The sequence below is a fragment of the Ornithodoros turicata genome, chromosome 1 (genome assembly GCF_037126465.1).
Source record: "Ornithodoros turicata isolate Travis chromosome 1, ASM3712646v1, whole genome shotgun sequence".
Taxonomy (NCBI): domain Eukaryota; kingdom Metazoa; phylum Arthropoda; class Arachnida; order Ixodida; family Argasidae; genus Ornithodoros; species Ornithodoros turicata.
The window spans coordinates 111,278,207-111,302,141 of record NC_088201.1 but is presented as its reverse complement, the minus strand read 5'-3'; the positions used below and the strand labels follow the sequence as shown (position 1 = coordinate 111,302,141).

The 23,935-nt window shown below is 44.4% G+C and overlaps 1 protein-coding gene and 2 long non-coding RNA genes across 3 annotated transcripts; all 3 read right to left on the bottom strand.

Moving 5' to 3' along the window:
- Positions 1–6,155: 6,155 nt before the first annotated feature.
- Positions 6,156–8,251, bottom strand: LOC135383149 (uncharacterized). The gene is made up of 9 exons (XM_064612752.1): positions 8,189–8,251; positions 8,027–8,122; positions 7,673–7,846; positions 7,418–7,604; positions 7,164–7,307; positions 6,984–7,085; positions 6,722–6,893; positions 6,400–6,548; positions 6,156–6,328 (listed from the first exon to the last, which is right to left on the bottom strand). The coding sequence occupies exons 1-9, from the start codon at positions 8,249–8,251 to the stop codon at positions 6,156–6,158; spliced, it is 1,260 nt and encodes a 419-aa protein (XP_064468822.1).
- Positions 8,252–8,531: 280 nt separating this feature from the next.
- Positions 8,532–9,029, bottom strand: LOC135367905 (uncharacterized). Its single transcript, XR_010414579.1, has 3 exons — positions 8,950–9,029; positions 8,751–8,893; positions 8,532–8,593 (listed from the first exon to the last, which is right to left on the bottom strand). It is a non-coding gene; the product is annotated as an uncharacterized LOC135367905 (long non-coding RNA).
- Positions 9,030–20,183: 11,154 nt separating this feature from the next.
- Positions 20,184–23,681, bottom strand: LOC135367897 (uncharacterized). Its single transcript, XR_010414577.1, has 3 exons — positions 23,634–23,681; positions 23,228–23,577; positions 20,184–20,447 (listed from the first exon to the last, which is right to left on the bottom strand). It is a non-coding gene; the product is annotated as an uncharacterized LOC135367897 (long non-coding RNA).
- Positions 23,682–23,935: the final 254 nt, after the last annotated feature.

Here is a 23,935-nt window from a genome sequence, read left to right as displayed (position 1 = left end):
GTTGTGTACGTCCATGGCGTTTCAAAAAGTTATGTATTTCTTTATTGCCCTAATGTATTATCACGGTCCTTTGATACTCTCTCTGGTCACGAAACTCCGCCGGAAAGTTAGCCTAGGGACCGGAGCTGGCATAAGCAGCAGGTGGTGACGGTCGCGTCTGGCGCATCGTAGCCGTATGTTCGTGCGTGGGCTGAGCTGGCCGTTTTGGGTTGTTTTGAGCACAACAAACCAAATAATGTTGTTCAACGTATTTGGATTTTGTTTTATTTTACACGTGCACGGGTGTGCAGCGATATATAGCTCTCTGAGCAGTATAATCGGCTGCGGACGGAGGAGAACATTCAGCGAGAAATGGCTTCCACGTACCGACGTCCTAATGGGACTGATCGCAAACTTTCAGCGGTGCTTTGTCACTTAAAAACGCTCCGTTTAGGCAGTTATCTCATCGATACGCTTTACTGTAAGTGTTTCGATCGCGTTTGATGTCTGAAAAAATGAAGACTCCACCTGCGCTACAGCAATGAACCCAATCATCATTTATTGCATATTGACTATTTTAGGTAGCAGAACTCTACAATACTGCTATTGCAACGTGTTTCCCACACCATGGAGGTTTTAATTAACTACATTTTATGGTTGTATTATACATTTTATGATTCGCGAAACAACAGTGATCACAATCAGTGGCACTGGCAATGAGTACTTTATATCACAGAACATCAATACCCGTGAGTGACTGGGCTTTACGTAATCAATTATGATAATCGGTAAAAACAATGTTCCAGGGCAACTCATAAAATGACCAAATGCCTTACGGCCTTGGATGGCCAGACTTATTTGCACTGTTCACCGACAGTTGTGAATCTTTCCTGCCACCTGCAGCAGTTCGTGATCTGGGTGTAGCCAGGTTAAGCTTCTTGTTTTTCTTTCTTTCTTTTATTTTTTTTGCGGGAAAAGAAGTGCAGCCGACATCTAAAAAAATTAAGCTCTTCAGCTGTTTTCTGGATTTAGTGCGCACTGCATCCAACGCTAGGTCCCGGACATATGACATATATGTGAGGTACACGTGACACTTTGAAGGTTGCACGGACCTGTGCCAACTTTCTCAGCAGGGTGTACTTCTTCTATTGTGTGTCCCACAGCGTCCGCTTTATTCGGTCAAGTTCTGCTTTTATGCAGACATGTGAATCAGTCCTACAGGAATTGTTGCAAGTTTTACTGCAGGCTAGAAAGGATAAATTAATGAATGCTCGTTATTATGGCCACTTGTTGGCTGCATTGCAGTCATATGTTACAACAGACAAGTTTCAAAGGGCTTCTATGAATAGTAACGCACATTCTACTCTGATGCGCCTAGCTGTCTGTCTTGAACGCAGAGTTCTCCTGTTCCAACGTCCATGAGAGGCGCCGAGCTTCTACCACCACTACTCATCCGTTTTCTTTTCGAGGACGGTTTCGCTGCTGGCAGCCTCGTCGTTGCGCGACTTTTAGGCTTTGGGGTGCTCAAGTATTGCGGACACCCGTCAAAAATTAGTGGCACGGCCTCAGGACGCAGCTTTGACCTGTCGCGAGGCATTGTGACCTCCTCTTTGCTTGCGGTGTCATTCAGAGCTTCGCGTGTCACGAGGAATTTGTCCGCTCTGACAATGTCGGATGCGTCAAAGTGCTTCTCGCACACACGTGTCCACTTTGACTCAAAGCTGAAACGCGAGTCCTCTTTCTGAGGTATCGAACGGTTACACTTGTCTCGCTTGATGGCATCAGTTGGCAACGCGGAAAACGATACCTTTTCACCAGAATTATCATATCCCGAGCGACACGCTGGGATACAAGACGTCTGCGGCATGCATAGATTAGCCGAAATATATTCACAGTCTAAGGATGCACGTGGATTTCAGGAAGAAGCGTCTACACTGGTCAAAACGCAGGCAAAAGAAGAGGCAGTTACCCGTATCAGCTGGCGTTTTCTCCCCAAGTAGCGACGCGCGCGCCTCCGCGCGGCGGTGGTTCTCCCTAGGCAAACCTGACCTATTGTTCTCCGGCGGAGTTTCGTGACCAGAGAGAGTATCAATGGACCGTGGTATTATATTGCCACGTGTCATCTTTGAAGCGACAACACGCAACAACAACAGCAGGTAACGAGGCGTCGAACGACGGGCTGGGATCCGCGACACGTCGCGCTACATGGCAAGCGATCCTTCTGGAAGTATCTGCTCCTTCGCTCGCATCAATCTCAAGGACGGACCGACGACCTTGGAGAGGCTTCTGTATTTCCTTCTCTCCACCGACGCGCGCTACAATGTTCGCCGCTGTGCATAAAGGGCGGATCCCATAACACGCGACAAGCGACACGCTACAGATTCTGTCGCTGTCGCCGTTGTTGCGGGAGCAGCTTCCAGATCCATTTGTGAGGCGACAGCAGCTGGCGACAAAACTATATTGGCGAGAGAAGAATTCGTATTTTTCAATTGATTATGCGGCATATCTGTCAAAAACATCATAAAATTTCGACTGAAACGCCGCAGGAAGATAAACACCGAGAGAAATTTATACTACCGTAAGTTTGTTATAATATGTTTGTCTGTGGTGGCGCTGCAGTTCCATCCGTTTCCACACAATGTGCAGTAGATTTTGGCCATACGCGATAACCATCGATTTGAACGGCTGCTTTCCCCTACAATCTCGAAATTTCATTAAAACAAAGGTGACTTGACACTCACGCTACGCTGTTTTCCCCGCATCTCTATGCTTTGTCGTTCGCTCCAGCTACATACCGCCAAATCTAGCGAGTTTTGGGCACGCGCCGGGCAACGGTGACTGGCGACAAGCGACAAATATCTACGGGGAGCAGATGCAGGATTTTGTAGCCGCGACACCGCTTTTTTGTCGCGAGAGCCCGGGTGCCGCCGCCGAATTTGTTGCTTGTCGCGTGTAGCTGTCGCTTGTCGCGGGTTATGGGATCCGCCCTTAAAAGCTTGTACTCCCAGTCGGAGCATTATTATTCACCTTAGTTCTGTTTAAGGGCTATCGCTCTGGTGTTAGCCAGCTAAGCAGCTGAATAAAGTGTTCGCCGATTATTCGCCCTCTCGCTCGTCTGTTTTCATCCGTGACAATATTACAGTATTAGTAACATTATCAAAAAGTAGTTGTATTAGTATTATAATGCACGTTTTGTGGTGTATTATGCATTAGTGTTATAGAACCAAAAATAGTATTATATAGTAGTATTTCCGCAAGTTAAAGGAACTGTAAAGTGAATTCTAACCCAGGGAAACCTTATGATCTTTTGAAAGTTTAGGAACTGCACATCTCAGTTCCGAAATATTTCTTTTGGAATCGCTGTTTTCTTTGAGTAATCGAATTTCAAAGATTGCATTCGAACGAAAGGCTGAGTACTCCCTCGCAACAACACTGGGTCGGCTCGTGTCGGCTAGCTAGCCTGTGGCTACTTTCGGCTTAGTCATCCGCGTCCGGGTTTGCGGCAAAACCGAAAGTGTTTTGGGAGACGCGCCCTGCGATGTCCAGCTTACCAAACCTGAGTGCCCTCGAGCTTCGGATACTCGAACGGTCACGCCGGCAAAACTTCTGTTCGTATGACAGCACGCCGGAGAGTCAACACGAAACGATGCCATCCGCGGAGTCGTCGGCGGAGGACGAATTGCCTCCATCGCCGTCGCCTGACCGCGTTGGGAACAGTCTTTGGTTAGTTACATGTGCAATGAAACCGTTGAGAGGGTCACAGTGGAAATTCGGTATTGCTTCTTCATGTTCAGGTGTACTTGCGGCAAATGTGTACCGATGCCGACAGCAGAGGAATGCCTTTGTTGCCGCGAAGTGGACGAGGCGGTACAGAAGCAACACAGCGGTTGCATAACAAGAAATGAGTATTTTGAGATACTGTGCCTGGACACTGAGGTGCTCCAGGTGTCCTACTGTTATGTGAGAGAAAGCGACGACTACGCCGTTATCCGGAACAGCGAAGTAAACAAGTGAGTTCATTCACGTGCGCGTTCAGTTTGTTATCAGAAACTTACATGTCATAATTTATACCTGCCTATGGAACATGCAGGAAGTTTAGGTACGTCGCCTACAGGCAGTTGACCAGGTGGCTCTGGGGACCGTTAGGAAAACACTGCAGGAGGTCCTCCCAGCATGTGCTGTACATGCCATAAGGGACAATTTTCCTTCCGAACTGTACAAAGGCTTTCGCCTTCCTGATGTGTGATGCAGTAGGTGTTCTCTGACAATGTGTATGTTCATTCCCTTTCACTGAGGTGAAACTTTCATTTTTCTTTCAGGTGTTTGTGGACAGTATTCAATGTGTGCACCGTAGACAGGTACACAGGATGGTTTGGTCGTGAAAACTGCAAAATCACAACACTATCCCTTTGACACAGAATACTGGGCCAGGCACATACCCTACTGTAGTAACCCAACAGCCACTACACAGTAAAATACAGTCTTCAAACAACGAAGAATGTAAACATTGCTTTATTGAAAGAACACATGAACGATAACAGGAAACAGACACAAGATGTATATCAATTTGCTATAGCTTCACTTCCCACCGATCAGTAACAAAGGAATGCATGATGTTTTCATTTTCAGTACATAGATGTGTGCTACAAACGTGTCATAGTCCATAAGCTCTACTGGAGTACCTTATTAGTATAAGAAGAGCCTCAGGTTGGGACATGCCAGTGACATCAACATCGGCTTTTCTTCAGACGCATCCCTGTCATCATTGGCTCCACAAGCATGTAAGGAAACATTGTACACCTTCTTTGTGCACATTCATCTTTGCAACCCTTTCTCTATTTCTAATTATAATTTTTTTATGGTTTCCTTAATAGCTGCCCAATTCCTATGTAGATTTGTACAGCTACAAAGGCAGAATAAATACGACTTTCAACAGCTGCATCTGCATATTACTTCTGCACTCATGAATGCCCTGCCAAAAAGAAAGAGAAGTATGTTAGGAAATGCACGTTTGCCATGTGACACACCTGTTCGCAGCCGTGTGGCCATGCCATAGGCCACGGACTTCATATAGGCTACTTATCCTTCGCTTTTGTCATCCTATCCCGTTGCATACAGTGTATGGCGTGGTTGTTGGCACACCATGCTGGAACCTGGCCACCAGAAAAATTTCCAAGGCAAATGTATCTCAGCTGTTCCAAGGACAGTAGCATCTTCAATCAGAGAGTTAGATATCGAGCAGCGCAAAGTAACCAGGATACCTCAAATGAAGAGCCTACAAGGATGGCCAAACACTCCCTGATGGCCAGTGTCATATCCTATCCTGTAAAACTTCCGTGATGGAGACTAGGTCTGCATGCAGGCTGAAATGACACAGGGCTTCATTACTGGTTCACATTTTATGGAGCTTTTGGGGCTATGAATACAGCGTAAAGCTTTCGGGAATTTCTTTCTAGGTTTGTGGAGCACAAAGAGAATAAACAAACATGTGCTCTGAATTTATGCAAATTTGAGTGGAAGGTCTTCCAGTACGGTAAATTCAGGGAGAAATCAGGCTCAGTCACTCAAACTAACAAGTACTAACTAAACTAACAGGTTGTACCTGTTCGGTACAAACAACTGCATCTACATGTGACTGCGTCTGCCGCCAAACAAATTACTTAACAAGGCATGTTAGAATGTACACATCCATATACAGTATGAGCCTACTGCACTGTGTGTGTAGTTATTGGTACTTCCCTCTTATATTTGAAACGAAGGCAGGTCATTGTGGGCAATCAAGTATTGGCAAGTAGGCTTCATTTCACTGCTAAAGCTTGCGTCATGGGAGTGGTCAGCTGAAAGATCACACAAATGATATTGCTAGAGAACACGTACATGAAGTGATGAATGAACATTGCCTCATTCTCATGGTTGGAGGGCTTTTTGTCTCACTCAGGCTAAGTTCCAGTTAGAGGCACATGTCACGGCAGCAGTCAGCTAAAATGAAAAATTATACTGCTACGAGAACCCATGAAGTGATGAAAAAAACAGTACCTCATTCTCATGGATGGAGGGGCTTTTTTTCTCAATCAGGCTAAGTTCCAGTTAGAGGCACATGTCACGGCAGCAGTCAGCTAGAAAATCACAAAGGTATGCTGCTACGAGAACCCATGAAGTGATGAATGGACATTACCTCACTCTGTTGGGAACCGCAGCATTCTTCTAGCTATCAGGACCTCCTTTGGTTGCCGTTCGTACTGTGCAGTCATTGGTGCAGGCTCAGGGCTTTTGCAGGCTGCTACCATTTCACTGTAGCTCACATCTTGGCAAGTTGTCACTGCTTCCCTCAAAAGATGGTCTACATACTCTGCCAAGAAAAGGAAATATGGTCATGCCTAAATCTCTTCCCTACACTATGTATACTAAAACGAAACCCACTATGTGTTGCTTTTGTCTTCATGGTAGAAACTACTTCCGTGTCCTTTTTCGTCTTAACTAGCTTTCTCCTGTACATCAGGCCACCATCCTTTCGACGTGCAAGTGGGCGGTCAGCATTTTCATTAAAATGCAGGATAGCGATTTGCGTCCTAGGTTCATGCACAGACACAGGGAAAAAATGGCACTATCAGTAACAGTGAAACAAGTATCCTATGTGCCAAAGTTTGCGGTACCTGTCTGAATCATGATAATAACATTAATAATATACAGTTCAAGTGATGCTTGAAATAAAAAAAAATCATGTACACTAAGTGTTACACACCTTGCACGCATAACTTTTGGAGTGTATGCCGTTGATTTGGGAGCAAATTTCAGAAGCAAGGAGTGGAAGGATTCAAGGCCTGATGTTTGCCCCACTGTAGAGAGCTGTTCAATATCCTTCAGTAGCTTTTTGTCTAACACTGTCTTGCACAGTTTTATGTAAACAACAGTGCCTGCATGTTTGACGTATAAAGTGAGAACACCATGCATACATTAGTCAATATGGGCTAGAAAGCAAATGTACTCTCACGCCCTCCAATTACCAGGCTGCAGCCAGGGTCTCTGGTCGCCAAGGTCACCGTGGAGGCAACGGTTGTATGGTCCGTCATGGCTGTCATGGATGTTGATAACATGCCGGGTCAAACCTAGATGCATTATCTCTTAGTTAATATACACTGTCTCCTGAATGACGATACAGTTCATTAGAGTACGTAAGCTCATACTTCTCCACATGCTAAGCAGAAACTCTGTATTCCCCTCAGAGTTGCCACTACACCAGTAAAGGTGGTTACAAATATGCTGCACCCATGGTTTTAGGGCACCACATGCACGGGAATTGGCTGCAGCTTCAAGCTTTTTCTTCATCCCTGCATTACAAGATCTTCTTGTGAGCTACATCGCCCATAAGCATTTTGAAGCTTGGCAATTGTATGACGCAACTGGTTATCATAAGCAATTATAATCTAGTTCTTGTTACCTTTTACAACATGCCAGATGTCAAATCCATGGACAATGGTTGGCTCATTCTCACGCATGTGCTTTCGGACAGCAGGATGGCGATCAGTAGTGATAGATGCAACTGTAATGCCCTTGCACTTCACTTCGTCCAGGCACCTTATGAACCCGGCCTTTTCCATGTGGCTGCTGGATCTAATATCTTCTGACTGGCGCAGATGAGATATGTTCAGGAATATTGCAATAAAATAACATTTAGCGAGCTGACAGAACTCACCTCCCCGACCTGAATTTGCACAGAGTTGATGATCTTCTGTGATGCTGCATCCATAAAGCTGTATGTGAGGTACTTAGCAGAGTGCCCAGGGGAGTCACACCTGCCATCACCCAAAAGGTCCACGTTCCTGTCTTGAAGTGACGAGAGCAGGCATTCTCTTTCTGTAGTCGAGACCTACCATAGTGGATCAAAGGAAGCGATGACGTGAATAAGAATGAAATCACTGCATTCGTTATTCTGTTGTCATTGTGGCTGGAAGATCATTGTAACAGGAAATTCAAGCACACCAAGTATGTATGATTTCTAATACCAGTCTATGCTCCGCAATATGGCCGTGAATTCTGATAGTCCTACCTGTGTCACGGCAGGGAGTAGGCACCCTCTCTGGTAGGTGTTGTATGCTACCTTCGAGATCACCTGAACATTAATTGACTCGAGTAACCGGAGAACCTGCTCGAAAGCAAATACACGGTGTCATTTGAATCTGTGTCAACATAACAGCCTATGAGTACTTGCCTTGGTTGCACTAGCCCCACTGAAAAGTATTGCGCCAGACAGGAAGATGTTTCCTGCAGCCATCCTGTTCACCTCTGGCTGGCTTTTCCAAGATAAAGTGTGCTCACTTGGGCACTCAGCTTTTACGGTGAGAAGTGTCCCTCGAACCTCTGTGCCCACTTTGCACGCCGCACCGCAAGTCCTGCATTTCTCGAACAGTTCTAACAATGGAGCTTCAAATACGATGTACTTCTTTTGATCAATTGGTGAAGCAGAGGGCACACCACTGCAAAGTGGAAGAGCTTTTAGTATGTATCTGCAAACTTGTATGAGCAGGCTATGTACCATTAAAAACTGATATTCAGATATGCGGAATGACTCATCGGCTGGCTCCATCACTGGTGAAGACATAGTCGTATCATGCACCTGTAAGGGATGCGGAAGTTCAAATTGTCTGTGTAGTCACGTCTGTGTAGTGTCAGAGAGCACTCCTGCCAGGACTCCAACGGAGTCTGCAGTATTCCATAAATAAAGTAAAATAAATAAATAAATAAATTTTAAATGAAACAAATGCATGCCCTACCTCTGGGCATGATGGTGTACGGACAATAGGTGTTGAAACCATCACTGGAGACATGTTGACAGGTGTTGACGGTGAATGATCCGTTTGCGTGCTTTCACTTCTGACTTCCACTTTCTCGTCCGCTATGATGGAAACCTGTGTCGCTGATATAAATGAAGTATACAGTCAGTGTTTACCACACAATTTATTTCATACTTACATTCTGAAAACACTGTAGGTCTACAGTATGTGTGATCGCACTCTGGGAGACTAGCTTCATTTGCAGTAACACGCTGTGAAATTGAGATAACTATATTTCCCTTTGTTCTTCACCAACCACTGTTCTCTACTCATAGACACCTACGTTAGAATTGCTACCAGCCGATGTAGTGGCCAATGTGCAGTCATCTGCGGTGGGTACTGCTACAATCATGCACAGATTGCTAAAATCACTGTTATCAGCCTGTAATCATAGGAACACAGCAACGTCAAATTTTCACTGGTCAGTCACGAGTCAAAGCTCCAGCTCTACAGCAAAACCTACCAGAAACCACTCCTGCGACGGGTCAGGGCCACTGCTCGTCTGTTCAAGGAGGAATGTTTTGAATACAACTGTCGTCAATGATTCCGTTTGGTACATAACGCAGCGTACGCATCACAAGTCAGTTTCAATTTAGTCAACCAATTATTCCTATGTATCAGTAAATACATACCTCGTGTGCACTGATGTTCGCGTCGTCACACGTCCGCGCAAAGAGAAACACTGGTGTTGGGACTGCGGTCGGTTTGAGACGTCTTCGACCGTCCGCTGTTACCACTTCGTACGACTCGTCAGAGAAATGCGTTGAACAGATACGGCCCGAATCACGAATGTCCTGGCCAAGCGCTTCGAACCACTTTCGTTTTCTCACATTATCCTTTGGAATCTTGTGGTACACAACATCCCTTGTCGAAAGAGCACGGTTGGTGCATCCCCGAACATTACAGTAGATACCTGGCATTGCTGTCAGGTGAAGTTCTGCTCAATTTCGGCTGGAAAAAAAAAAAACTTTTTTCACGCACAAACCTCGCCAGACACAATTTACGCTGCGCGATATGGTTGGGAGGAGAGCAAATAGGGGGCGCCGACAGTATTTTTGGATACTGCTTCTTCGATATTTTGAAGAATTGTCCCGGTAATTCTTGTGATTCTCAAAATAGCGCTTACTAGTAATTAGTAACCGGTCATAAGTTCATCGTATAATAATTAAGTACCACGTGACTGGAGTACTCCCATCATGACTTTTTTAGCTGTTGTGGTGCGCGACCTACCGTCCGATTTAACTTTTCTAACTTATTTTGTGTAATAATTAACGCGCTTTCAACGCTTAGGCTCTGTGTGGAACATCACACGGGCAAACACTACCAGGTCGCACACAGAAACAGGGAGGTCAAATTTCACTTTACAGTTCCTTTAAAGCTCATCTTCGACGCATGAGGCGGCACTGTGGCGGCATCTTCGACGCATAAGGCTCCTCCACAATCTAACATTGGGTGTGAAGGAAAGACGGGTCAACAAGATGCGCAATGAACAAAAGAAAGAAAAAAATGGTGTTCCGTCACGATTTTCTTGCGGACGATCTACCGAACGGATTTTTGTTCTGAAAACGGCTACGATATCAGGTCACCGAAAGGAAGAGATGTGCTCATTGGGACAACTTCATAGCTTTTATAATTAAAAAGTTAATTAACGATTTTTAGGTAATTAGTCGTTTGACGGTAGAGCAACATATGGCCAAGAGCGTCCGTCGGCCCAGAGATGATAGAAGTGAAAACAACATGTCTATAGCCCTTATAGTTTTTTTTTATGAAAAATCTGTATCGCCTAAAAAAAGACACCGTGTATATGTAATATAGTTTTTAATTTATTTTTTATAATTGGGGGTTTACGTCGTGAGACAACTGAGATCATGAGCGACGCCACAGCGGTCGGTCTGTGGATTGCTTTGGCCCACCTAAAGGTTCTTTAGCGTGCGATGAAAACTCACCACACGGCACCCATATTTAACGTCCCTCGCGGAGGACGGCGTGCTCTTTACATGACAGCAGGAATGTATGACACTGAAAGTCTGAGCAAATGCAGAGTTCACGTTTCTGTAAGTGTACATCCCTCCAAGAATAATGCGGCCAAAGCAACATGACTATACACGACGTGCCAGAAACTTAAGAACAAATCTCTCAATGACAACTATCTCAAAAGGTTGCAAAAAATACACCATGCGTTAAGCAACATGAACGTGCATTTACGGCTTCAAGAGAGATATTGTTCAAACAAAATTTGGGAACCTTATGAGGTCAAGTGTTCCTGGTTATGTGGAACAGTGGAGGCACGTGAGCCCTGTGGTCGTCGCATCTTGTAGCAACTTTCACGAGCTATATATCCCGCAGGTCTTGCAGGAGCTGCTCCTTTTGTTCATATTGTTCCTGTGTTCCGAACATACGCCTAACGCCTAACATACGGCACTAGTCTCCACACATATCAGTAAATGTATAAAACAGCGACACACATGTTGAGACACACTACTTTCTCAGATTATTGCGGTCTTCAGTCACGAATAGGTCGCGAACGCCGTGTACTGTAAATGTATTTCCTTTGCAGTATTCGCGGACGGGAAAACTTCCATAACTTCGATAATTTCGTTCCATATCTGCATTGTCTGGAAACGGGGGCTTCGCCAATGATTATTCCACTCTTGGCCGCGCATGCGTAATTCCTACGTTACGTCACGACCCAGCAAATATTCTTGCGTGGGAAAAACTACGCCAAAGACGAGATGGACAAGGCGACACACATAAAGAACAGACCTTGAGAAATTAATTTCTTCCAGAAAGTGCAATATACCATCCAAAAATGTCTGGGACGAGTTCGAGGAATTAATCGGATATTATGGTACCCTTAGGCAATCATTAATCACGCGGCCTTCATATATCTCAACCGAACGACGATCATCCCACGAACGGTATGGGATCATTGGTCTGGGAGGTCTCTTCATCAATCATGTTTTTAGCCCGAACATCGCCAGAGCGGGGACCACCTTTCTGAATCTCTGGTCTCAATTATCACAGCAAAATGGGTTAATGTGACGTTACGCTGGTGTTAGAGATGCTCTGTGTGATAAATACTTAATATTATCTTCTACATTTATTTTCTTGTTCCCCATTATTTTGCGTGAATTGATAATACTGTCTATTTTTCGTCCTTCACCGACACCCGTCTAATCTCCCTCTAACGGTCATGAGGGGTGGGGATATGTTTAATAGAATGAACAGAAAGAGAAGAAAGGAAAAGGAAATGTGAGCCAGGCTAATGCTGGTCAAATAGATATAAATACCTATATCGAGCAATTACGATCTGCATCTCCCTCCTTAAAAACTGCAAAAATACTCCAAAAGCCGGGAGACGACATAACTGGACAAAAAAGTAGTAGAACTCCGACTTAACATAACAAAATAACAAGTTTTACTCAGACGTTTCGTCCGTCATGCGACGGACATCATCAGTGCCAAACTGGGTGAGAGATTATACAACCGGTCGCTATTTAAAGGGACGGTGTCGTACACCCTGGCCCATCCACAAAGCGTACCATTCGATTCCTCATATCTGAAAACGTAATACTGTGAATTCGCTCGTCCAGAATCGTCACGGTTATTAAATAAACGAATTAAGTTGATAAGAACAGCGCCAGCACATTGCGATTTCTGTTGGCAGCAGCGATATCCGCTACGATGGCAGACCGCTTATTGGATGAACAAATCATCTAGGTATTTTTGATATTTTTGAAATTTTTAAACATTTCCAAATCTTTTATATTCAACGTGCTGGACATCTTAGTGTGCAACCCCTGACACAATCAAAATCTGAGCCAGTATGGGCTCATGAAGACACCGGTGTAACATAGCAACAATAAGCCAGACGACATGTAAACATGTTGCAAACCACTATTCTATCTTACAAATTTGTCATGGACGTCTAGGTATTTTTGATATTTTTGAAAGTTTTTAAACATCTCCAAATCTTTTATATTCAACGTGCTGGACATCTCAGTGTGCAACCCCGGACACAATCAAAATCTGAGCCAGTATGGGCTCATGAACACACCGGTGTAACATGAGCAACAATAAGCCAGACGACATGTAAGCATGTTGCAATCCGCTGTTCCACCTTACAAATTTGTCATGGACGTCTAGGTATTTTTGATATTTTTGAAAGTTTTTAAACATTTCCAAATCTTTTATATTCAACGTGCTGGAAATCTTGGTGTGCAACCCTTGACACAATCAAAATCTGAGCCAGTATGGGCTCATGAACACACCGGTGTAACATGAGCAACAATAAGCCAGACGACATGTAAACATGTTGCAAACCGCTGTTCCACCTTACAAATTTGTCATGGACGTCTAGGTATTTTTGATATTTTTGAAAGTTTTTAAACATTTCAAAATCTTTTATATTCAACGTGCTGGACATCTCAGTGTGCAGCCCCTGACACAATCAAAATCTGAGCCAGTATGGGCTCATGAACACACCGGTGTAACATGAGCAACAATAAGCCAGACGACATGTAAACGTGTTGCAAACCGCTGTTCCATCTTACAAATTTGTCATGGACATCTAGGTATTTTTGATATTTTTGAAAGTTTTTAAACATTTCAAAATCTTTTATATTCAACGTGCTGGACATCTTAGTGTGCAACCCCTGACACAATCAAAATCTGAGCCAGTATGGGCTCATGAACACACCGCCATAACATTAGCAAAAATACGACTGATCCATCTTGCACATTCGTAATGCACGTCTAGGTATTTTTGATATGAAATACTATAATCATGAATGATGATAAGAGCTTATTCGATGCAGAAGCATGGTCTTTGATGCAGATATGTTGGATGGTCCTGAAAAGGGTTTTTTTTTTTTTCATAGGCCAAGGGTAATTGAAGACGTTGACGTAGATCAGCTTATCCTTGATATTGTCATTTGCTCCAGGTGTAATGACATGAATGAAAAGCCTTCACTTATCACGTTGACAGCCTCCTGCCGCTTGCGGGAATGGATAGAGAGAGCAGCTTCCAAGTTCTGATACATTTATGACGAAATGCCCAAATCTGAAATTTTGCATAACGTACCATGAAACACACATTTTTATATGCAAATAAAAAGCTGCGCAACAAAAACAAACCTTACAACACCTTTCAGGAGAATACAACACCATGTGTACGTGACGGATCGAAACAGGTTCAGGATTGTGCGCACAACACACATGCTGGTATTGGCGAGCAGTGTCTACACACATACCTGCAATGTTTGTACAATTTAGAATGATGTCACGATCAAGCAGAACGTATATACGCAAAAAAGTGCGCTTTTATGGATGAGCCTTATACGTACCCGTCAATCGATTCCGGATCATCCACTACTTTCACTGGCTAAACCATGGCAAAGGGTCAGTAGCTAAAGGTTCATCGACGTCCCCGGTTCTTCAATCGATCGGCGCCGATGAGCTCATCTTCACCGCTTAGTGACAGGGACCCGTCACAATCGCTAAATTTGCTATCAGACATTACGACGTCGCGCGTGACAACTTTCAAGCGCAAAGCACATACACCTCCGACTGTATTGTGCATTGCGCTTCGGTCGCCCAATGGGCGACCTGCCACCATAAATACCATAACCACGTCACATATGACGTTGCATGAGAGGGAGTTGAATCCAGCTGCGACTTCCGTCGTCTGCTGTCACGGCATATTCCTTCAAATTTCTCGAAAACCACTTCGTTGTTCTGGTTGAAACTTCGCGACTGTATTTCTGTAGTACTCTTGAATATAATTTCAGCAAAGTTTCGGAATCGCTCGATCCGTACGAGACTGTCCCTTTAAGGAGATGGGAGTATTGTTCGGGAAGGGGGCCACGGTTTTTGTTACAAACCGAGGGGTCACCACGTATGTGCCAAGACTCTAGAAGCTTCCTGGGTCCCCATCTTTGTTCGCGAGCCAAGGTCACCGCGTTGTCGAAGTCGAAACGATGTCCCGTGTCCCAACAGTGCTCTGTAAGTTCCGTCTTAAACAGTGTGACGTGGGTCACGCTCTTTATGTCCCGTTTATGTTCTTTGGAACACTGGAAAACTTGGAAAACACTTCTTTGGAAAACGGAACACTCGTTTCAAAGAACATAAACGGGACATAAAGAGTCGAAATGGCCTTAACACAGTTTCAACACGGTGACAGAGAATTTCAAAGTCTTAGCTCTTTTGCACAGAAGGTCCGAATGTCCGTTGTCAGAATGGCGCTGTGATGAGTCGGGTCGCGCGGCGGGAGTCCTTTTCGGTCTGTGGTCTCTGCGGTTTCTTGCACGACGCACCCATACAAAGGAACTCGCCGACGTCTCCTCTCGAGGACTGCCGCTGCCGCACACGCTTGTTTCCAAACCACGACTGACGTTTCTTGGTCTCGCTCCTGGTCTGGTTCACTGTTTGTTTTGCTTCTTATGTACTCCTTCTCAAGTCCCGGGAAGGAGGAATTCCAGACTTCCAGACGCACACACACACTCGGTGGTGTCACTTGACACCTGCGAGCACACGGCCAGGGGTTCGCTGCCCTTCCCAATGTTCGGTCCCCAGACATAAACACTAACTGCTTTTCGCGGGAACTGCGGTCACTTTTATGTTACCCCTCAACATATTGATGACATTTTTTTCCTTTTCTTTTTGAGAAAGTAGAAAACCTTTGCAAAAACAATTCACTTTGGAGACGCCGAGTGTGTACACACAGACCCACTTGTTCAGTGATGGCACCAACTTTAAATTAATTTTAAATTTCAATAAGGCATACAGGAGCGTATCGCCACAGGCCCGCTTTCAGCAACGGTGGTTAACTTCGGACTGAGAATCAGGGTTGCGTGGTGTGATTAATATTCCAGTGACAATAATTTCCTTTAGTGTAGCATAGTTAAGCGTTAAATTCAAGTTAAGGGACCGTTGTTCTCGGTTCAAATGCTAATTGCTGTTGGTGAAACTGGGCCTTAGTCTATCACTCAAGGACCGGAACCGAAGCGAATATCGGTTTAGGTTACGGTTCAGTGTCAGAACTCTGAAAGTGGTTTCGGTTACAGTTACGAGGTTCGCCGTTTTAATGCTTGGGGTTACCGTTAACCAAACAGTTGAACCAGTAATTGTTCGGTTTTCTCTAGGATGTACCTGCAAGCTGCGTGGATGTCGTAAAATCGGCTACAAGTGCAAAAGGGGAAAAATGAACGGATAAGTCGCAAGAAATTTTATTCGAAAAGCTTAGCCGGCTCTTTGCATGGCTAACCTTGCCTTTTATGTATAATATATAAACAACCCCCTCCCCCATTAGCAGGACTACACTGCGAGTATATATTAGAAATAACAAAGACGGTTAAGAGCATCAGCTGTTTACTATATACATTAAAAACAAGACTTTCGTGCAGTAGGCTGCACTTCTTCAGGTTTGAGGACTTGTTACAAGTGGTGAAGCATATATAAAAAACCAGTCACATGGTACAAGAGAAAAGGGTAAGGGTGAAGAGAAATACAAACGCGATACAAATATCAACAAAAAAATGAAAATGAAAAACAAAACGCAATCAGTAGGAGGTGGCTCGACAAGGTCAGACAGACATACAGACGAGTCGGAGTTGTACGTGGAGGAAACCAGTGAACAGCACATGAATAGGCACGGCAGCCAGTTGGCACAAAAGGCTTTAGAATGCGTACGGGGAATTAGGGCTCAAGGGCGAAGGATTGAGGACACACAGCACCTTGATGGCTAAGAGCTTCTAGACTCTGGGAAAGTAACGCGGAGTTGGTGTCTTACTGATTATGTATCATCGTGTATGATGTGAAAAATGGCAGACAAGTGATAATACAATAAATAGACTCATAGTGTAAAGGACTGTAATGGACCGCCGTACACGTTGATGCCGTGCGGCTGTAACGTTGCAAATTTCGAAATGAAAAAGGATTCTCGATTTTTGCGTTTGATGTCATTAGCGTACCCGGATTCTAAAATGGTGATAAGTATATGCGTATGCAGATCATGTCCCGGAAGATTAAAATGTAGCGATACAGGTGACTGGCGTTTATTAACAATATCTGATTTATGGCCATAAAATCTTTCACGGATGGTGTTACGTGTTTCGCCTATGTATTGTTTATTGCACAATTTGCATGTAATGAGATAGCAAACATTGAATGAGTTACAGTGAAGAGACTGCCGAATAGAGAAAACGAAACCATTAACAGTGCTACAGGTGGAGGTACATGTTGCAATAAATAAGCAAGTTTGGCAGCGGTTGCTGTTGCAAGGAGCGCAACCGGGACTCTGTTGATTGTTGCGAGAGGAAGTGAGTAAGTCGCGTATGTTACGTGATCTCCGAAATGTAATAGTCGGAGCATTAGGGAAAATGTCTTTGAGATATTCATCGGCGTGGAGTATGTTTAAGTGGCGTTTGAACACAGATCCTACATTACGGAGTGTGCGGTTGTAAGGTGTAATGAAAGTACATTTATTATGACTTGATGCCTTATTGGATTCACGAGAAAGCAACCTCGACTCACTCAACCTCGGCATGACTGGCTCCACTGCTGGATCGCCAATGAGCTGATTGTGTTTTTACCGCGATATGGGGGGTGGTGGTGATGGTGGTGAAAGAGATCGCTGTTGTCTGCCTCATATAGGCAACGTCACGACTAACGCCCTGGAGGAATATGCGTCCTGGGCCAACTTGAAGGGAGCTGTGCTGACATATGTCTGAAAGCGTCTGACGAAAATCCAGACAGCACAGCAGGCTCCGGGACACGAACCCGGGTACCTCCCAGTTTCGACTAGGTGTGGGCGAACCTTTTCAAGGACGGCATGGTATAAAATCAAGTACCTTGTACTGTGTACCAATAGGGGATGCGCTCGTGTCATGCACTGCATACGCTTATGGCTGTGCCATCGCACGAGAAAACAAAATAAACAGCATCCCTGCAAAGTATACCCCGGCAAAGCCATTACGGGAGTCGATATTGTACATTACAAATCAATATAGACGTCGAAAAGATGTACACAAGTCAATACGAACACCCTGTCGTCACTTGTCCCAATGCGGCGTCCCGCTGTCTTAGGGAATGCGGGCAGCGCGCCAAGCGGGCGTTTCACCGGTGAGAGGAGGAAAGGGCGAGGAGGCCCTGCGGACAGCCGCTCCATAGAGATTTAGGAAAGTTGTCTGGTCGCTCTCTTGCTATGTAGGTCGCGATACGGGCAGCTTTGACTGAGGAGAATGCGACGGTATCCGAACTTCTCTGGTAAAGTCATTGACAGTGTGCTCTGTATCGCAATGCTGAGCTGCCGTGTCGCGCTGAGCCACGCTACCGTCGCGTCTGTGAGCTGCCGCTGAGACCACGGCCTGCTCGCATAACAGAAAAAAAAAACTTGAGGGCCAGCTATTGATAGAATAGTCAAGGCCAGCGAATATAGAAGAATTCGACCGAAATGTCCAAGCTACACAGAAAAAAAAAAAAGAATTATGCCCATCCCGGTGTGAAAAGGGTGTACTATGGGGACACGGTGTCCGCCCATTTGGTCGAACGCCGTTTGGTCGAACGCCGTTTGATCGAAGGCGTTTGATCGAACGCCGCTTGGTCGAAAGCCGTTTGATCGAAAGCCGTTTGATCGACGCCGTTTGTTCGAAAGACGTTTGTTCGAAGGGAATTCAAAGCTGCATGCACTGTGTTGTCCGCACCACTTTTTCTGTAACTTTTGACTCGAGCATTCGGAGCAGGCAATCAGTGTCCTCTGCTTTTTTTATTTATTTTTTTTGCTTTTTGCAGCCGAAGAGGGGAGACCACTGGTTAGTTGCAGGCATTTGTCATTTACGAATCAGTAGGGCACATATTGAAGAAAGCTGCCCCAGGTTGAGGGGAGCCGATAGTCTATCCTTGTTCTGGGCGCCCTCCTTATTGCTGGCGACATATTTAAAGGGAACGGTCTGAAACGGGATAGTCATATGTGCAAAGCCACTCGAAGTCTAAGAACGAAATTTCGCCATGGTACAACGAGAGATATTAAATTAACAGCATGTAAAACCTTAGTTCGCCCTTAGAGTATGCATCTGCAGCCTCGAATCACTACACATGCACGACATCCGAAGAAATAGAGAAAGTACAGAGATCTGCTGCCCTATAATCTTGTCTAAGATTCGAAGGACTTCTTCGGTTACATGTCTGTTGCAAGAACTAAATTTAGGTTCACTTGCACGTAGGCGAAAAGTAAATAAACTGAAACTGCTCTTTCTCCTATACAGTGGTCAGTTGATTACAAACAATAATCCACTGTCAAAATTTGTTCACATTCGACGGGAATAAATCATCAAAAATGTCATTTACTTATTTTTTAATTCATTTGCCAAAATGTTTAATACTTGACATCTATTATTATTTCACAAAGGGTTGGGGGATTAACAAGTACAGCATGTTTAGTCACTATGTGTCAGAGCGGATAAAACCTATTCGGTTGTCCAACGGGTTAACGGTGAACAACCCTGACCCTTGTACTGCTTTTTGGACACTAAAAAGTGGGTTAGCATGAGGAATGTGTTTACGGGGAAGCAGATTACACAAAGTTAAATGTTCCTTAGGATAACTGCACTTAGAACTGCAGCTTTTTTTCCTTGTCTTTTTTTGTCATTTTCGCTCCAAGTGAACCAATTAAAAAAAATCGATCAAACGACCGCTGCCGTTTCGATCAAACGGCGTTCGATCAAGTGGCTTTCGACCAAATGTCCTGCGTTCGACCAAACGGCGTTCGATCAAATGTCCCGGAACATGGGGACACATACGAATTCCACTTATCCTACATCACACTAAGCACCCGTGTTGGCGTAAAAGGGGTGTACGCTCCACAATGCTCAGAGGTCGTGTACCTTTTTTAAATTGTGATAATGTTTTGTAATATATATATATATGTTTGTGTACATACAAACAAAAATGCTACGCGTGCAGCCAAAGAGCTCCGGCTATTTTTCTCCTAATAAATAAATATATATATATAAAAGGAAAAAATAGCCAGAGCTCTTTGGCTGCACGTATAGCATATGTTTGTAACTCATGGCATAATGACGTTTGAGTTACAAATATATATATATATATATATATATATATATATTATATATATATATATATATATATATATATTATATATATATATATATATATATATTATATATATATATATATATATATATTATATATATATATATATATATATATATATATTATATATATATATATATATATATATATATTATATATATATATATATATATATATATATTATATCTTGAAAAGTTGGAGTTGGATCGGACGGCTACGTAATTATAGTTGAAATAAATGGGAGACAGAAGACGAAAGTAGGGGAAGTAACAAAAAAGGGGTTTATTAAAACTTAAAAATCATAAAAGTTAGGGAGGATGTCTACGTTACGGCGGAAGCTCCGCCTTCTTCGGGACAAAAGAGCTAAATGTGGCCACGAGGCTGATAAGGGGCTTGAGAATGACGTGGTCGGTTGGGGGAAATTCCCGCCACCTGGCGGTTGTCAATTGGGGAAATTCCAGAGCGTTTCTGTGTCAGGTCCAGGAGTGGGGTCATCGTCCTTGTGGGTCAGTGGGGACCTTGATCTGGCTGAAACGAGAAAAGGCAACAGTTTCTTATCTAGGTTGTTAGACTTCTTATTGTTGACAGCATGCCAGGGTCCTCGTTAATGGCCGATCGGAATTTGTAAATTAGGTAAGATTCCCGTTGTTCCCGGGAGCGGTCGGAGGTAAAGTTCGACTGGAGAATAAAAACTGAGGCTTCGTTGATTGAATGTTCTGGTTGTTTGAAATGGCGTGAGACTGGGAGATTAGGTTTCTTGGTAACATCCGATCGGTGATTGTTGAATCTAATTCGGAAAGAAGTTTTTGTCTGACCCACGTATTGGGCCCGGCATGTGTTGCATTGGATTAGATAGATAACGTTGCATGAGTTACAGTCTACGTCTGCGTTGATCTTGACGGTAAAGTTGGAATTCGTACTTCTGACCGTTTGTGCGGTCTGCATTAACTTGCAAATCTGGCATCTCCTGCCATTACATGGATGACAGCCCGCCGGAGGGCTAGTGGGTTCGCCTACTTTAGAGCGGACCAAGCTATCTTGTAAGTTACGTGTACGTCTGTAAGCGACACGTGGTGGATTAGGAAATATGTTTTTCGTGCGTTCTGACTGGAGAAGGATACTGTGGTGGCGGCTAAGTATGTTGTTAATGTTTGGGATATTTCCGGCGAATGTTACAGTTAAGTTCACGGCATTACTTTCTGATTTGTTTTGTCTTGCCTCCAGTAAGCTTAGACGGTTTGCCTTGCGAGCTCTGTTGAGAGCATCTTGAACTAGATCGGCTGGATACTGACGACCGACAAAGGTTTGTTGCAGCTGTTCTAAATTTCTGTCCAGGTCGTCGTCATTCGAGCAGATTCTCCTATACCGAAGGGCTTGACTATAGGGAATGGCCAGTTTCGTGTGGCGAGGATGACAACTATGGAATGACAAGTACTGCTGAGAGTCTGTGGGTTTACGGAACAGATCAGATGTTAAAACTCCATTGGTTAGCTTAATTTGAACATCAAGAAAGCTAACAGTGACGGCAGAATAGGTGTGAGTGAAGTTAATAGAAGTATGGAACTCATTGAAATCGCGTATAAATTCCAATAGGCTGTCTTCCGAATGTGGCCAGATCATAAATATGTCATCAAGGTAGCGCTTGTATAAAGTGGGTTTGTCCTCACGCGTGCTCAAGAATGCTTCTTCTAGTGAACCCATGAATAGATTTGCATAGTTTGGTGCCATTTTAGTGCCCATAGCGGTGCCGTTGACTTGTAAATAGTGGCCATCGTTAAATTCAAAGTTGTTGTTCTTTAGGATCAGTTCTAGTAGAGTAGGTACGACAGATGGATCACAAGAAGAATCAGAGTACTTTGAAAAAGCCGCCTCGGCTGCAGCTATGCCATCATCGTGGGGAATATTGGTATACAGGGAAGAAACATCTAACGTAACTAGGAGACTAGATGGGGGTGGCTGACATTGATTTAGTATTTGCAGGAAGTGATTGGTATCCTTGATGTACGATGGTAGTCGCGGGGGTATGTCCTTAAGAAGATGATCTACGAAACTAGAGAGTTTTTCAGTGGCTGTCCCATTGCAGGAGACGATTGGACGTCCGGGGTTCCCCGGTTTATGAATCTTTGGGAGCATGTAGAATCTACCTGGCTTTGAGTTACGGGGAAGAAGGTAATCATATACCGCCGAATCGATCTTCTTTGCGGCCTTTAATGCCTTTAGATGTTTTGTGATATCTGAAACAATCTGTTCTGTGGGATCAGTGTCTAAAGTTTTGTAAAACGTGGCACAAGCCAATTGTCGCAGTCCCTCATCGATATAATCCTGCATATTCATTACGACAATTGCACCACCTTTATCTGCCCTTTTGATTATTAGGTTTTTCGATTTTTTAAGATGCGACAGACTACTTTGCTCGGCTTGACTCAAATTTGGTTTGGTTTTGCGGGAAGAGGGATTATATGAAGTAATTATATCTTTTTGAACTGCTTTTATATATATATCAAGAGCTTTTTCGCGATTGGGCTCTGGCGTAAATTCACACGGTGGCTTGAAAGGTTTGGGTGTTGTATCAGGTTTATCATGAAAATACTCTTTCAGACGCATACGTCGGGCAAAATTATCTAAATCGAGATGGAGTTGGTATTCGTCTACCTTGTTATTATTTGGGCAGAATGAAAGCCCACGGCTAAGAAGTGATAGTTCAGAATCGCCGGGGGGGTGGGACGACAAATTAACAACATTTTGAGGTGACGTATTGGTTGTGTTGTCATGAGCGTTAGGATTTTGATTGTCACAGTGTTCGGTTTCACCTTGGGAATCTAACGAGGGAGTAATTATGTTACTACTACCTTCGAGGTTCGCGTTATATTTAGACATAAGGTCAGGATCTATCTGGTCCCTTGTCATTTTTTTACGTTTTGTGTTATTCACAGTTTCTTCCAAGTTCCTAGTGAACTGTGCCAATTCTGACTCATGCGCGTCCGTAAGGGTCACAGTATCGCGGATAGTTTTAGCTTGCTGAGATATTTCTGCAGTTGTTTCCTCACAGTGGGCTATTAGAACTTCCAGTAATGCAGTAGAGGCGTTGCTAAGGGTTTCATTCCATTTCTTTTGAAGGGTGTGGTTCAGAGGGAAGGTTGGCTGGAGCTTAATCGCGAGTCCTTTAGGAATTTTGTTATGATCGCTATAGACTTGCAGTGCGGTACGGTGGGAATTGTAGCGTATATATTTGTCGTTTAATTGTCGGATTTTGAAAAATGCTTTTGTACTCGGGCATGGCTCATTTGGATTAGAAAAGGTACGCTCACCGGCGGTTAGTCAGTCCTGTTTACGTGCCCTCGATGTCCGTTCGGAGTGTCTTCGTCGCAGCATGGCTGCCTCTTGTGGGGTGGGCCACACTGGATCCGGGATGACCGGGGCGTCAGCTCTGCGTGGTGGAAGTTGTCGAAGCAGGTGTGGGATCAGGTCCTGGAGGTGGCGGCTCATCATCCGCACTCCTTCGAAGTTTGGGTGAAGGCCATCCGCCGCAAGCACCTGGGTTGGACGTCGTCGGTAGAAGCCATGGTCGAGCTAGAAGAGGTCCCGGGACCTCCTGCATAGCTGGACCAGCTGGCGGTTGAAGGCGTGTGCCCGTGGGTTACACTGAAACTCCCTACGCCTGTCAATGAAAGGGCGGCGTCTGTTATATGATCGAGGGAGCACAAGGGTACATACCGCCATTTCAATACCTCCACGGGCACGGATCCTTTCGAGAAGTGTCTGGTAGTGCGAGATGGCCAACTTGGGCTCCACGAACGGCATGTCGTTTGTCCCACAGTGTAGGACAACGACACGAACGCTGGCCGGTAGTAGGTCCACCTCCTCGATGAAGTCCAGGATACGTCCTCCGCTGCGGGACACGAACATCGTTGGTGTCGAGCGGGACCTGAAATCAAAGTGGTGGTACAGATGCTTAGTCTGGGAGTCGCCGAGAACAGCAACTGTGGGAGCATAAAATGGATACTTCCTGACTATCT

Bases quoted from the DNA above. Each gene is read 5' to 3' on its own strand.
- LOC135383149 (XM_064612752.1), bottom strand. From the start codon at position 8,251: ATGGCTGCAGGAAACATCTTCCTGTCTGGCGCAATACTTTTCAGTGGG. The intron at 7,847-8,026 runs GTAGGACTATCA...CCACTATGGTAG, and splicing joins TACTCCCTGCCGTGACACAG to GTCTCGACTACAGAAAGAGA. The intron at 7,086-7,163 runs GTATGAGCTTAC...TAATGCATCTAG, and splicing joins TCTGCTTAGCATGTGGAGAA to GTTTGACCCGGCATGTTATC.